Source organism: Urocitellus parryii, chromosome 8, assembly GCF_045843805.1.
Source record: "Urocitellus parryii isolate mUroPar1 chromosome 8, mUroPar1.hap1, whole genome shotgun sequence".
NCBI lineage: Eukaryota > Metazoa > Chordata > Mammalia > Rodentia > Sciuridae > Urocitellus > Urocitellus parryii.
The window spans coordinates 111,486,499-111,501,532 of record NC_135538.1 but is presented as its reverse complement, the minus strand read 5'-3'; the positions used below and the strand labels follow the sequence as shown (position 1 = coordinate 111,501,532).

At 51.4% G+C, this 15,034-nt stretch overlaps 1 protein-coding gene and 1 pseudogene across 1 annotated transcript in view; one reads left to right on the top strand and one right to left on the bottom strand.

Annotated features, from left to right (window-relative positions):
• Nucleotides 1–1,576: 1,576 nt before the first annotated feature.
• Nucleotides 1,577–15,034, bottom strand: part of Kif6 (kinesin family member 6) — a 417,840-nt gene continuing 404,382 nt past the window's right edge. The window contains exons 19-23 of the mRNA XM_077801497.1: nucleotides 12,758–12,855; nucleotides 4,398–4,448; nucleotides 3,647–3,736; nucleotides 2,037–2,177; nucleotides 1,577–1,898 (exon numbers count right to left, since the gene is read on the bottom strand). Of these exons, the coding sequence (XP_077657623.1) occupies nucleotides 1,577–1,898; nucleotides 2,037–2,177; nucleotides 3,647–3,736; nucleotides 4,398–4,448; nucleotides 12,758–12,855 (702 nt within the window). The remainder of the gene's footprint in view (nucleotides 1,899–2,036; nucleotides 2,178–3,646; nucleotides 3,737–4,397; nucleotides 4,449–12,757; nucleotides 12,856–15,034) is intronic.
• Nucleotides 6,394–6,766, top strand: LOC113179215 (ubiquitin-ribosomal protein eL40 fusion protein pseudogene; annotated as a pseudogene).

Below are 15,034 nucleotides of genomic sequence, written 5' to 3'. Positions count from 1 at the left end.
TCCTGGTGGCTCTCGCCCCTTGCCTGCACCTTTACAGTCTTTGCCTGTAGCTGGTCGACTCCTGGTCTGCATGGTGGCCAGGGCAGGCTTTCTAAGGCGTCTCTCAGATCCCATCACTCCCATGGTCACAACCCCCCAGGGGACTCCCGTGTACCTGGATAACATGGCCCTGCTCTGGCTCCTGCCCTCCAGCCCTCAGGCCTCCTTCCCTCCCAGCCTTTCCACCTTCTGCTCTTCTGCTTGGACTGCGGCTCCAGATTGTCACATGGCTGCTGTCCTCATTATTCAGCCACGAGTTTAGGGTTCTCCTCTCCTGAGAGGCCTTCCCACCCACAGTCTTCTGAGCTGCTGTCCGCGACACTGTCTCACATCACCTCCTCTGTCTGTTGACGCGCTCATGGCTTATCTCCTGCACCCCCACAATGTCAGTTCTCCAGGGCGGGACTCGACTTTTCCCAGCACTAGCAGTGGAACCTGGCATACAGGAGGTGCCTAATAGATAGTGTTTGTTGACCGACTGGCTGCTCACTGTTGTTCAGAGCCCGACATGTATCATCACAGTATTTTAGGCACCGATGGGCCTTCGAGATCACCAAATATGATTTCCTTCTCTTTTTTAGACAAGGAAGCTGGGGATGAGAGAAGGTCAAGATGTCACAGCAAGTTGGTGGCAGTGTTGGGCTGTCACAGGCCTCAGAAAAGACCTGATGAGGTGCCAGTGCTGCTGTTCCTGGTGGCAAACGCAGCACAGGAAGCAGGCTGGTGCCCAGGGAGGGTGCCCGCCTGCTCCTGGAGAGGATGGCAAAGGCCGACCTGGGTTGTGGTGCTGTGACATGTGCAAACCATAGAGAGCAGTGCAGCAGCTGAGGCGGCCTCTGAGCAGGTGTGAGCCACGAGAGCCAAGCCTTTCCTGTCCCGCTGCTGTGGTTTGAGTTTGCACAGGTCCATGTGTTGGAGGCCTGCTCTCAGCGTGGTGGTGCTGGGAGTGGGGCCTCGGGGGAGGCCCGTAGGTCCTGGGTCTGCCCTCAGCAGGGAGTAAGACTGTCCTGGGGGCCTTGAGCTAGTTCTTGAGAGCGAGTTGCTATAGACAAGCCTGACTCTGTCTCTGGGCCTTGTGTGTGAGCCCTCCCTGTCACTCCGGTCCACCATGAGGTCTTCACCACAGCTGAGCTGATGCGAGTGCCATGTCCTGTAACTGTCAGTAGAATGCATCTCTTTTCTTTATGGAGTTTCCCAGTCCCAGGTATTTTGTTTCAGTAACACACACTGTCAAGGTGGGGCTCCTTTGGCACAGGAAGGCAATGCTGAGCCTGTCTAGGAGCCTTTGGATTATGGGGTAAGGCTAAGACTAGTGCAGGGCTGGAGCAGGAGGCCCTGGGCCTTGTCCCTGGGGCATGGAATGCAGGAGAAGTGGCCTGTCCACAGCAGATGGAGATGGTCAGCTGCTGAGAGGAAGGGGGCAGGCCAGTGACAAGGGCCAGGAAGGGCCTTCTCCTTGTCTTCCTGTCGTCTGTCACGCCACACGTTTCCTCCATGACTGATGCAGTGGCCTGGGGTCTGGGCCCTCAAGTGGTGTTTACATCCACACTTGTTGGCAAGAACCCCGCTCCAGGAGGAGAGCGAGAGTTCCAGCCGGGGATTCCACAAGCCACCACGAACCACTCAGGCCCTTCCTGTTTGGAGAAGGCTGGGCAGGAGAGAGAGCCGCCTTCAGGGACAGGGAACAAACGGAGCGGAAGGCCTGGAGAGGGAGAGGCTCTGCCAAGTGGGCTCTACTGCACTCCGGCCTGTTTGGGCCGTTCTCGTCCCTTCTCCAGGGGGAAGCAGAGGCCAGCACGTGGGAGGGGCCCAGCCCAGGACGCTTCCTGCTGCCTTCCCACCGGGCTGTCCACTCCAGCCTGCCCATGCCGCCCCCATGCTGGTGAGCAGAGCAGGACTTTCCCAAACCCACCTCTTTTTACCCAGCTCTCTTTTTGCACCCACCTTAGATGTGACATCTTTAAGGATGTCCCCACAATACATATACACTCCCCCACCATGGTCTAGCTAGTTGCCCCGGGGAGCACTTACATTTCTTCTGCAGAATGTTCTGCCTGGCCTTGAGGAATGCCAGGATGTCAGAGTCCGTCTGGCTGTCTCCGGTGAGAGGGACAGACGAAGTTGTCCTCTCAGGGATGCTGGGGACAGTGACATGTCGCACTTTACTACTCCTTACGGTGGGACTCAGCATTCAGTTTTCCAAAATGCGTTCCCATTTGTGGGGAGTAACTCTCACCAGGTGCGTGTGACAGCCTGCCTCCTTCTCCCTCCCTCCCACCTTCTGCACAGCCACTCCTGTCCTGTTATCAAGCACATTGGGTCATGCACTCCCTGGCTTAGACTCCTCTCATGACTTCTGGAGTAAAATTCAGATTCTATCCAGTGACCTTCCAGGTCCTGCGTGTGTTCGGATCCCCCCACCACTGTGCCCCCACACTACCCTGGGGCCACCTTGACCCTCTTCCTTCTTTTTGCTACTGGATATGTGAAGCCACATCCAGCTTCAGGGCCTTTGCCTTCATCATCTCCTCTTCTTCACCTCCGTCTCCATCCCTCACCTCCACACCTGTCCTCATCCTGGACTTTCCCAAACCCACCTCTTTTTACCCAGCTCTCTTTTTGCACCCACCTTAGATGTGACATCTTTAAGGATGTCCCCACAATACATATACACTCCCCCACCATGGTCTAGCTAGTTGCCCCCAAGACTGAGGTCAGTAATCTCCTGTGTCTTCCCAAAAAACAGAACCATGTTTAGCTAAGTTAGTACAAAAAAAAGCACGCCTCCCCACAATCCTTTGCAGCTCAGTGTGGCCAGGGAGGTTCGTGAGCAGAAGCTCATGTGGGATTTTCAGGGAATCCCTTATAAAGAGAGGGAGGTCTGCACCCTTCCCCTCCTCTCTCTCCATTCAGCCTTCTAGATTGCTCTAAGAAAAGTCAGAGTGGCACACTCCCCTGGCTGTGCCCGTCTTCAGCCCGACCGACCCGTCACTCCACAGGGCACTGGATGGCACCACTGCCTTAGAAGGCCGGGAGGGCTGTTAACAAGGCCCGTCCATGATCACGAGTGGTTCTGGGTGTGGGGATTTCAGCTGCCGCTCAGTGAGGGGCCCTGCACCAGGAGCTGCTGGCCATCCTGGGCTCGGGAGGGGAGGGACCGTGGTGGGGTTCTGCCTTGGGTGAGCGCTGGGAGAGGAAGAGGCCTGCCAGGTGAGTGGGCGCTGTAGTCCTGGCCACCAAGAGCACACACAGGCCAGGAGCCTTAGCTTCTCTGTTCAGTCCCCAAGCAAAAGGCTTCTGGCTGGGGCCAGGCACCCAGCTCTGCTTTGGCAGAGGGCCTGGTGGGTTTGGTTGGAACTGCCCTCGGCTGGCTCCTCTTTCCTGTGTGACTTCAGGTACATTCTTCACAAGGAACTGTGAAGCACCTCTGCTGGACAAGGACCCAGTGCCCTGGGAGAAAACTCCCCAGCTTTGGGAATCACAAAGCATGAGAGATTCCATGGGATCCCCGGGGGACAGGACGGAGGCCAGCCCTGGGCTCCATCTGTGAATGTGACTTTTACTGCAGAAGCCGCCGCAGGCCTCGAGAGGGAGGGAGGCCACCGACCTGCCTTCCAGCCAGGTGCCAGTGCTGCTCGGCTCGGGGCTGTGCGGGCTGGGGCAGGGCGAGGGCGAGACTTTTCTGCCACTCAGGACACTGCAAAAAACGACAAAAGCCAAAGTTAGAGGGGATAAGAAGAGAATGCAGGGGCTGGGGATGTGGCTTAAGCAGTCACGCGCTCGCCTGGCATGCGCGGGGTGCTGGGTTCGATCCTCAGCACCACATACAAATAAAATAAAGATGTTGTGTCCACCAAAAACTAGAAAATAAATATTAAAAAAATTCTCTCTCTCTCTTTAAAAAAAAAAAAAGAAGAGCAATGCAGGGTTAATGTTGTTTATATCCAGCGGCTTTTGTGAACTGGGTGTCCTCCCCACATGCCTGTGTTGAGGTCCCACTCCCCAGTGTAACGGCGTTTAAAGGTGGGGCCTTGGGGGGTAATTAGGTTTGGGTGAGGTTTGAAGGTGGCCCTCAAGATGGGGTTAGTGTCCTTATGAGGAGGGAGGGGGAGGCCAGAGCACTTGGCCTGAGTCTCTCCCTGGACACTACGGGGAGGAGGTGTGTGCCAGCCAGAAGGGGGCCCTCAGCAGGACCAGATCTGCTGTGCCACAGAGTTTCTATGAGGAACCCGCCCCAGGGGGATGGGATCAGGAGGCCGGGCCTTTGAGATCAGAGAAAGCCCTCGTGAATGGGGTTAGTGACTTTATAAAATAAATCTCAGAAGCACTGGCCCCTTTTCCTATGTGAAGTCCTTTACCAGACACCAAAATTGCCAGTGCCTTGGTCTTGGGCTTCCCTGCCTCGAGAACTGTGAAAAACAAATGAACTGGGCACAGGGGTGCACAGCAATGGTCTCAACCACTTGGGAGGCTGAGGCGAGAGGCTGGCAAGTTGGAGGCCAACCTTGGTGGTTCAGTGAGACTTTGTCTCAAAAATAAAAAATAAAATAAAAAGAACAGGGAGTGTAGCTCAGTCATAGAGAATCCCTGGGTTCAATCCCCAGGACCCCCCTCCACATGCACACACAAATACACATAAACCAAAACCCAAAACCCCAAACCCCAAAAGAAGAACCAAACAACTGCAATAACAACAACAAAACCCAAATGAGCCAACCCAGTCTCTGGGATTCTGCTATAGAGCCCGAGCAGACGTGACTAAGTGACAAGAATCCTGTCTGGGGTGGCTTGAACGCTGATTTCATTGTTGGCCACAGAAGGTGAACAGCAGGCAGTGGAGACGGTCACTGTTTACATGCCAGGCCTTGCCAGGGTGCTCGGGAATTGCCGTGCCATTCAGTCCTCTCAGTGGTCAGAGGAGGATGTCATTATCCTAATTCACAGATGAGAAAACTGAGGTGTAGGGTGAAGCTAGGAAAATTCCAGTAGGTGGTAGCATCTGGACCTCGTCATGACTGCGAGGCCCAGGCCTGAGCTAGCTCCACACTGGCTTTCCCCTGGCCACAGGGACCACCCCACGTGGCCTCAGCTGCTGACTCTGTGCTCCTGGAGTGAGAAGTCACATCTGACGGCTCATCAGGTGCACTGGGCCCCTTTATCATGGTGGCCTGAGTGTTGGCTTGCCTTGGATTCCTGGCTGCAGACAGAGGAAATCAGGGGCCCCTCCTGGGTGCAGACGAGGTGGGGGCCAGTTATTCTAGTTACTCTGCCCTGCTCTAAGCTGTGCTATAAGCCCCCAGAGATGGAATTCTCTTCCTTGCTCTGGGATGGTCCTGTGTAGAGACCATAGCAGAGCTCAAAGAGACCTAAGAAGTCACATGGGACATACTTGGGGAGGCTCGGGCTGAGTGTCAGGCCAAGGACAGACGGGTGAGCTGGCCTTGCCAAGCCTACATGGTCAGTCCAAGGCACTCGGCAGGCCTGATGACCCAGGTGTCCCACAGGTGAGTGGAGACACTGCCCAGCTCCTCTTCCACCTTCTCCTCCAACCTCAGCCAGTAGCAGGGCTCTGACTCTGGACTCGGGACAGTGGGTCAAACAAACAGGAAGAAAATCAGAGCCTGATCCCTGCTCCTCCCACTAGTGCTCATTTCCTAGCAGTCTGGAGTCTCCCTGGGGCACCCTGGAGAAGCTGGGTCTGTGCTGTGTCGGGCGAGGGCTACTGCAGGACTGGAGGCAGCCACCAGGTGGCAGGCTGTGCGTGTTTGCCTTTGGAGAACAGTGGCCAGTTCCCAGGGCTTCCGAGCGGTTTCTGGTGCCAGCCTGGTGGAGGGAAGGAGAAAGGGTTTTCCATCTTGCAGATGTTTCAATTACAGCAGGCCAAGGTCAGTGCGGAAAGTGTAGCAAGTCTGCAAGACCAAGTCGTTGGTACACAAATGGCTCATTGGCTCCATGGCTTCCAGTGGAGTCTTTGTAGATTCCAGGGGGAGTTTATAGATGTCAAATTGTGGAGGGTTGGGAGTGGGTAGAAGAGGAGGAGAAATGGATAAGGGCAGGGCAGAAGGGTGCGATGGCACCGAGGCAGATGAGGACATGCAGCAGCCCCTGCAGAGGCTAGCCATGTCCTGCAGGAGGACACACGGCACCATGTGCAGGCCTGGGGTTCCTGAGGGAGTGACTCCCCACCTCCTAAACTGCTGGAGTATCCCTGGGGGCCAGGGCTCAGTTTCTTGACCCTCAGGAGTGTGCCACTGAATTCATTTCTCATGCTCTCTCTCCTGGAAAGGGAGCAGATCAGCTATCAGGATGAATTATCTCCTTAATAAAAATTAATAAACAACTCTTTCTCTTCAACGAGGCTCCCGAGCGCATGCAGAGATGCAGATCTTTGTGAAGACCCTGACAGGCAAGACCATCACCCTCGACGTTGAGCCCAGTGATGCCATCAAGAATGTCAAAGCGAAAATTCGAGACAAGGAGGGCATCGCACCTGACCAGGTGGAGGACGGCTGCACTCTCAGGTTACAACCTCCAGAAAGTCCACCTGCACTTGGCGCTTCACTTTCGAGGTGGCATCACTGAGCCTTCCCTGCGCACTTGCCCAGAAGTACAGCTGTGACAAGATGATCTGTCACAAGCGTTAAGCCCGCCTGCACCCCTGTGCTGTCAGCTGCTGCAAGTAAAAGTTGGCTACACCAGCAACCTCCGTCCCAAGAAGGTCAAATAAAGCCCCTCCACTGGCTCCTTTCCCCAAAGGGTGGCCTCCTGTCCAAGCCCCATGCATGGCCTTGGGTTCTCAATAAAGTTTCCCTTACGTTGATTGGAACAGTAAAAAAAAAAATTAATAAGCAATGTTGATGATACTTAGGCTTCTTGTGTTGCCAGGGTGTTTAGTATGGTCAGCCCTCAGGACCTGGACGCCGGGCTTTTGGAGGCTGGCGGGAGGAATAGCTCACTGGCCTGCAGAGCTTGTGTAGAGAACAGCCGCCATGGAGTTCAGGTGAACACAGTCGCTGGGCTCTTGCTCTCTTTGCAGAAGCTTTTTAATGGCGCTGAATGTTCATCTGCTCGTGGAAGGATAATGTAGAGCGACCCTGGTGCGTTTTACAGATGAGGCCAGGGAATTGCAGAGTGGGGAGCTGCCTTGCCCAAGGCTGGGCTGCTGTGGCAGAGTCCCTTTGTCAAAGTCTTAGTGATCAAACTCCTCGGAGGTGACACCTTGGAGGCCTGAGGCCCTCAACGGCAGGGTCTAGGGTCTCTTGGCGAGCATGCCCAGGAGCAGTCTTGGAATACCTAGGGGACACCCAGGAATGGCTAGCAGAGCAGGCCCCCCGCAGGCCAGGAGGAAGCTGGCGAGGGGCAGAAGCCAGGAGGCCAAGCCCTGGGGCTGGCGCTTAGACCCGCCCCACCACGGCCTGCAAAGGTGGCTGCAGAATGGACAAATGGACAAGCTGTACAGAGTGGCCAACAGGAAGCAGGCCAAAGGGCAAGACTCTCAGGAAGAAGGAAGGAGAAGGGAAGGAAAGGTGGGGGTGAAGGGAGGGCTGGAAGAGAAGGAAGGGGACAAGGAGTGCAGCAGAAGGGGCACAGGCAGGGAGAGCAGGGTGGAGGGCCGGAAGGACGGAGGGAGCAGGCCACTAGATGTGGAGTTTGAAGCTCTGTCTCAAGGACAGAGTTAATAATAATCCCATTATTTTCTGGGGCCTTGGTTTCTTCATTGGTAAATGAGGGAGTTGATTTCAGAGTTTCTCACTGAAATGGCGAGGAGCCAGTGACAGGGGCGTGGCTTCCCAGTTCTTCAAAGGCCACCTTCTAGGGACATACAGGATGGCTCTTTGAAAGTCCTGGCCCCTGGGAAATCAGCTGGTGGGGACACCTTGAAGGAGTGAGGCCCCCAGCCGGGGCCTGGCACGGCGGGATATTAGTTTGTGTGAAATATTACAAGAGGTGGACGAGAAAGTGACAAGTCTACTAGGCACGCTGTACGCTTGCCCCTCACGGGCAGTCGTTAATGCTCAACAAAACAGGTGTCAGAAGTGAGGACGGTGACGAGACTCGGACAGGCCTGGCTTTAGTCCTGGCCTCTCTGCTAATTGGCTGGGTGGCCCTGAGCAAGTTACTTAACCTCCCTGAGGCTGATTTTCTCAACGACTAAATGGGGAACAATCCTGACACTGCACAGCCATTCCGTGCCTGGCCATGAGGGCCTCAGCAAGTGACAGTGGGTGTCACTACGGTAAGAGGAGGGCCATGCCAGCTGCTGGGGGTCCTCCCTGGCTGGCTGTTCAGAGTGAGCCGCCCCAGGACAGGGTCTCTTCCCGCCTCGGCTCTGGGTGGAGCTTGGTGGGCTCTTTATTGCCACTATTCTGAGCCAGTGGCGGTGGCTTCTTACTCAGAGGCTGAGCCAAGTCTTCTCCCCCTGCAGCCTCCAGCAGGGACACTGTCCTCTCTCCTCTCTATGTGACCTTCCCACTCACCTGTCCTCAAACTATCCTGTCCTCAAACTACCGTGGTGGATGGGGACTGGGGGAGCTGACCCTCAGGATGTCTGAAACACTGGTTAGGACACTTCTCTGCTGAGGGTCACAGTTCTCAAGCAGAGCCCCAGCAGCCAGTGCAGGTGACAAGGCCCCAGGCCCCACCTGAGAGCCGTCCTCTGGGCGCCTCCCAGGCCGTCAGAGCATGGGAGCCCAGGAAGGGGATTCTGGGAGACTCACAGAAGAGCTCCTGCGGGTGGTCCCAGGTGAACCGTGGAAAGCCAGGGCGTAGGGGTTTCCTACCTTATAACCCCAGGCCAGATGGGTGCTCATTGGAACCGTCCTGACACCTCAGCCCACCCTCATTTCACTGTCTGTGAAGCCACAGAACAAAGAGCCGGGGCTTCCTAGGGGCTGAACAGGGTATTCCTGGCCCTAGGAGAGGGGGCTCCAGCCTCCGGGCTGTGGGGGAGCTTGTCCTCACAGGCCACAACAATACCCGGGGGGCTCTGTCCTCTGTGCTGGGCTTTCAGATGTGTTTTGTGGAGGCCTGGGGTTTCAGGGAGGAGTTCTGGATGGGGACAGAGGTTGGCAGACACACAGGGTGCAAGGGAGCACCTAGAGGGGCCAGGTACAGGGCACAAGGCTGGGCTGCCTCTCCCGCCCGGGCAATGCAGGTGCCTAGTGACGCTGCCTTTTCCATTTTTTAAACTAATAGACTAATTTTTTTTTTTTTTGGTACCAGGATTGAACCCCAAGGATGCTTAATCACTGAGCCACACCCCCCGCTCCTTTTTGTATTTTATTTAGAGACAGGGTGTTGCTGAGTTGTTTGGGGCTTTGCTAAGTTGCTGAGGCTGGCTTTGAACTAGAGATCCTCCTGCCTCAGCCTCTGGGGCCACTGGGGTTAAAGGTGTGTGTCAGGGCACCTGGCAATAGACTATTTTTAAGAGAAGTTTTAAGTTTATAGAAAATTGAGCGACACTACAGCATTCCCAAACACGGCTTTTTATCCGCCCGCCGACACGATTTTTCCACCACTCTAACCTCTGGCATTGGTGTGGCTCTTTGTTACAGGTGGCGAACCAGGGCTGACGAGTTAGCATTGACCAGAGTCCACAGGTGACACAGGGGTCTGCTTTTCGTGCTGTATAGGTCTATGGATTTTGACAAGTACCATCGATCCACCAATATCCTGTCTTCCCGAATAGTTGCGCATCCCTAAACATCCGGCCTCTGTCTGTCCATTCTTCTCTCCCCCGGGGCTGGGGCAGCCACTGATGTCTCAGCAAGTCGGTAGTGTCCCTTCCCCAGGTGTCATCTGGCCAGGCTCCTCTAGCGGGAGCCTTTCCAGGAGGCCTTCTTCGGCTAAGCAGTTTGCAGGAAAGCTTTCTCCGTGTCTTTTCACGGCTTGGTAACTCTTTTTATTGCTGAATAATACTCTTTGTCTGGATGTAGCTCAGTTCATCATTCTTCTTTTGGAAGACTTGGTGGCATTCACTTTTTGACAATTATGAATAAAGCACCTATCAATAAGCATGCCCAGGTTTTCCCCACATTTCTTATTGGCGTATGATAGTTGTACATAATGGTGGGATTTGTTGTTAATATTTGTACATGTGCAAAATATTTCAATATAATTTAGCCAATATCATTCCCCATCTCCTCCTTCCCCTCCTCTCCATCCTCCTCCCTGGGGCCTTTCCTCTAGTCTACTTATCTCCCTTCTGATTTTCATGAAATCCCCCCACTTTTCTTTTCCTTTGTCCTCTCTAGTGTCCACATATGAGAGAAAACACATGACCTTCGACCTTCTGGGACTGATTTATTTCGCTTAACATAATGGTCTCAAGTTCCATCCGTTTTCCTGCAAATGACATATTTTCATTTTTTTATGGCTGAATAATCATGATTTTTATCTGGATGTAAGTTGTTAACTCATCTGGGTGAAGACCTGGGAGTGCCATTGCTGGGTTGTAGGGTATCCCTATATTTAGCTTTGCAAGACTCTGCGAAACTGTCTTCCAGAGTGACAGTGTCATTTTGCATTCCCATGGGCAGTGAACGGGAGGTCCTGTTGCTCCATGTCCTCAGGAGCTTCGCTGTGGTCAGTGTTTTGGATTTTGGTCTTTCTCCTCTGTATTAGTGGCACCTCACTGCTTTCCTGTGAACTGCCTCGTGACACCTCGTCATATACCTATTTGCCATCTGTAGATCATTTTTTGGCAAAGAGGCTGTTAAGATCTTCTGCTCATGTTTTTTCGGGTTGTTTGTTTTCTTATTGTTAAATTTCAGGAGTCCTTTATATATTTTGGATAGAAATCCTTTATCAGATACGTGTTTTGCAGATATTTCCTTCTCATCCGTGGCTTGTCTTTTGATCCTCTAAACAGTGCCTTTGGCAGAGCAGCATTTTAAAGTTCAATAAAGTCCAAGCAAGGGCTGGGGTGGTGGCTCAGCGGCAGAGCGCTCGCCTAGCTCGTGCGAGGCCCTGGGTTTGATCCTCAGCACCACATAAAAATAAATACATAAAATAAAGGTATTGTGTCCAACTCCAACTGAAAAGTAAATATTTTAAAAAAATAAAGTTCAAGTGGCTTTTTTTTTCCATGGATTTACACTGCCATTTAAAACACCCGATTACCCAAACAAAATGCACTGTGCCACTGCAGACTCTGGGCTTCAGGTGAACACGGGAGATGTGTCCTGAAACTAGGACACAAGTAGAAGCCCGGCACCGAGGGCCAGGATGGGCACGTGGGGAGTCTGGGAAGGTTGGCCTGGAGTGGGGGCCTCGCTGGCAGACTGCTTTCTAGAAATGCTTTTTTTTTTTTGCTTTTAAGACTAATTTTAGATTTCCTGGAGAGATGCAAGGAGAGTGCAGACCATTTCACAGGTCCAGTACCTGGTTTCACCTGTATACATTTTTATACCACTGTGGTATGTTGATACATTATTATTAACTAAAGTACATACTTTTTCTGAATTTTCTTAGTTTAAAAATATTTGGCCATATCTTTTTGATATACGTATTTAAAGAAATTTCAACTGATACATAAAACATTAAAAGTCGTACGTATTAACGGGGTACCAGGTAATGTCTGAAACCATGTATGCTTTAAGTAATGTTTGAGTCAGGTTATTTATCTCCTCACACATTTCTCATTTCTTTATGATGAACGCTTCCTAGCTTTTACCTACTGTCTTTATTTATTTGTTTATTTTTGGCACAGGGGATTGAATCCAGGGGTGCTTAACCACCAAGCCACATTCCCAGCCCTTTTTATTTTGATTTTGAGACCTACTCTCCTTTTATATTCTGGGAATCCACCTGGGAGATCCACACCACTGAGTCCTCACATCTCCACAGGCTGCTCCTGGCTCTGACAGATTCTCAGACTCCTTGTTCTTGACGAGCCAATTTGTGAAGCCCTGGGTGGTGTTTTGTGGAATGTTCCTCAATTGGAAATTGTCTGATGTTTTCCTCATGCTTCAACTGGGACAATGAATTTTTGAGAGGAATAGCAAAGAGGGAAAGTGCCTGTCTCATCACACTGAAGAGAAGACACTGTCTACTACCATTTTAGACCAATTCTATTTCGCATTTCCAATGTGAGCGCTCAGTGCTCTTTCAAACCCCGACGCTCCATTGCTCCTTAGTGGTGGTGATGGACGCCCCCTTCATGCTGACCGGGCCTCTGCCTGAAAGACTGGGTCTGAGGGATGGAGGGTGGCAGGAGGCAGGGGTCCTATGGTTGGAAAGAGACCAGAACACGGTGTGTGGAAGGAGTCCCTGCTGGGGCCTCCCATCATTGAGGGAAGCAGGCTCTGGGCAGTCCTCATATAGCACTGAGAATCCTCTTTAGGACAAAGTCTTCACCCCCACTCCCTGTATCCTGGCAGGCCCTGTGTCCTCTGTATTCCCACCAGCACCCCCTGTCTGTCCCTCCCGCCCTCTCCCAGATCCCCTCCCTGCCTTTCCCACCCTTCTTCTCACTCAGGGTGGGAGCAGGGCTGGCACTGTTGAACCCCTTGCCTCTTGCAACATGGCGGTCGGTCCACTGGCAGCCAAGGTAGGGGCTGAGGGGCGCACACTCCAGCCAGCTTGCGAGACCCTGGCCTGAGTATGTCATGAAACAATAAAAGCATTCATCCCCCAAGACCGTGTAGCCTAAAGGAGACATTTAGAGCAGCAGGGGCAGGTAAAGGGGAAAGGTAGGAAGCCTCCCCTGGGTACTCACCTCTGGCTGGAGAGAAGCTGGGACTGGTCCTGCTGGGATTCAGAGCTCTGGGGAGAGGGCTTCGCGTGATCCAGTGAATTCACTGCTGGAGAATTTACCTGTTGGTCCAAGAAGGGGTTTCACAGCGTTAGCCTGAATCTAATGGCACAGGAAGATGTTCTTGATGTCATTCTTTTTTTTTTTTTTTTTAAGAGAGAGAGAATTTTTAAATATTTATTTTTCAGTTTTCGGTGGACACAACGTCTTTATTTTATTTTATGTGGTTCTGAAGATGGAACCCAGCGCCCCACGCCTACCAGGCTAGGGCATTACTGCTTGAGCCACATCCCCAGCCCCTTGATGTCATTCTTAAGGAGGAAAGTCCAGCTATTAAAGTTATACAATGTGGGCAAAAAATAAATTGAGACATAGTTATGACCATAGTGTTGGGCATCAAAATATTATCTTCAGATGGTAGTTTTATGGGTAATTTCCGTTCTTTTTTCTTTCCTTTTTTTTTAGTGTGTTATAATTATACATAATAATAGGATTCTTTGTTAAATATTTGTACAGGCACACAATATAACATCATATATTATATTGTTGTCATATATAATTACATTGATATAACTATATAACATTATTTATATTCTATATAAATTATATAATGATACAATTTGGTCAGTTTCTTTACCAAGGGCCTCTCCTTATGGGCCATTTTAAATTTTTTCTGCAAAGTTTCCTTTGCTTTCCAAGTTTTCCAAATTTAACATACATTATTTTTGTAGTTAGAAAGATAATGTGTAAAATGTGATCTGACAATTCTCTAGAAATCCTTCCTGGGTTTGCTTCTCCTTGTCTTCAAGATCCTCTTTGAGCACTTCATGTAGGGAACAGCTTTGGAGTTCATGGGTGAGCAAGGCTCACAGCCCAGCTGAGCCAAGGCCGAACGCCCCAGGATCCACCCAGAACCCCGGGGCATGGAAAGCTTTTGAGAAGGCGCTGCAAGGCCACCGCAAGGAGGTTCCTGCTGACCTCCCATCTTCCTGGGAGTTGCCACAGAACAGATTCTTGTCACCTCCCTTGTTCTGATAAGGTCTGGGCCTTGTGCCTCCGCCCACTCAGGATAGTGACAGTATAGGCTGTAAAACTGCTCAGCTGCAGCAGAGAATGGGCTCTCCTGCAACAGGGTGTCCCACCGCCCCGCTGCCATCACCTGGCATTGTCTCATGTTGTAGACTATGGGGACAGGGGACAAGTGGAGCTGAAATTCTTGGCTACTCTGCTCTCATTGTCCATGTAAGCAGTAGCCTATCTGAATCCAGCCTTGCCTGGACACTTCCTGAGTCACACTGGATGACCTCATCCACTGTTCAGTGGCTCAGCTCTCCTGGGTCTCAGCTGGGGCCGAAGAACGCACTCACGCTGAACTCACTAGGAAGGCTCGGACCTGGAGTCACAGAACCCAGGGCGCTATGGATGGTCGGGCATCAGTTATGCCTTTATTTTCTCTAACTTCTACTGGAAATTAACAAATATAGATTAATAAGCCACAGTAGTGTTCGCAGGGCCTGTGACATTGCCGCCAAGAAATCACACATATTCTCCTATCATCATAGTTGGCTCAGAAATATAGTGTTCACGATGACTTTGAAGTTATGGCAAATATTGATGACATTTTATCGATAATAAGACACCTAGATCTTATCAATACATTTAAACGTGCCGTACATATTGTTATACTTTGCTCTTAGACTATTCTGATACCTATATTTCAATCTAATTTTCTTTGTTCTCCTGTGAATTTAATTCTGTGCACCTATTCTTCTGTATTGTCCTATCACATGGCCACTAGGTAGCAAGCTGGTTATTGCTCGGCTCTGTGTCCTTGGGCAAATATCTTCCCTGGCTCTCCAGCTCCTTGTTCTTAAAATGAAGGGAACAGCCTGGGAGGCAATCGTGAAGGGTTCCCCAGCCACAAGAGTGGTGTGACAATGTGCACTTTGTCACTTCTGTGGTACCACAGCTGAGGAGTTATCAGAGGACAGCTGAAACCAGGATTTACACTGACATTTCTAGTGAATTATTTCAGCCTTTATGATATGACAGAGCCCTCAAGGAACGGAAATAGGAAATATGCAAAAATTAATCTGCAGATATATTTTGAGGGAAAGACTAGGAACAACCTTAACAGTCAAGAACAGATGGGTTAAATAAATCAAAATATATTAAAATGTATTCATAAGATGGAACAGTCAGATCCAGGAATTATATTGTAGCATAACAGAAAAAAGGTAT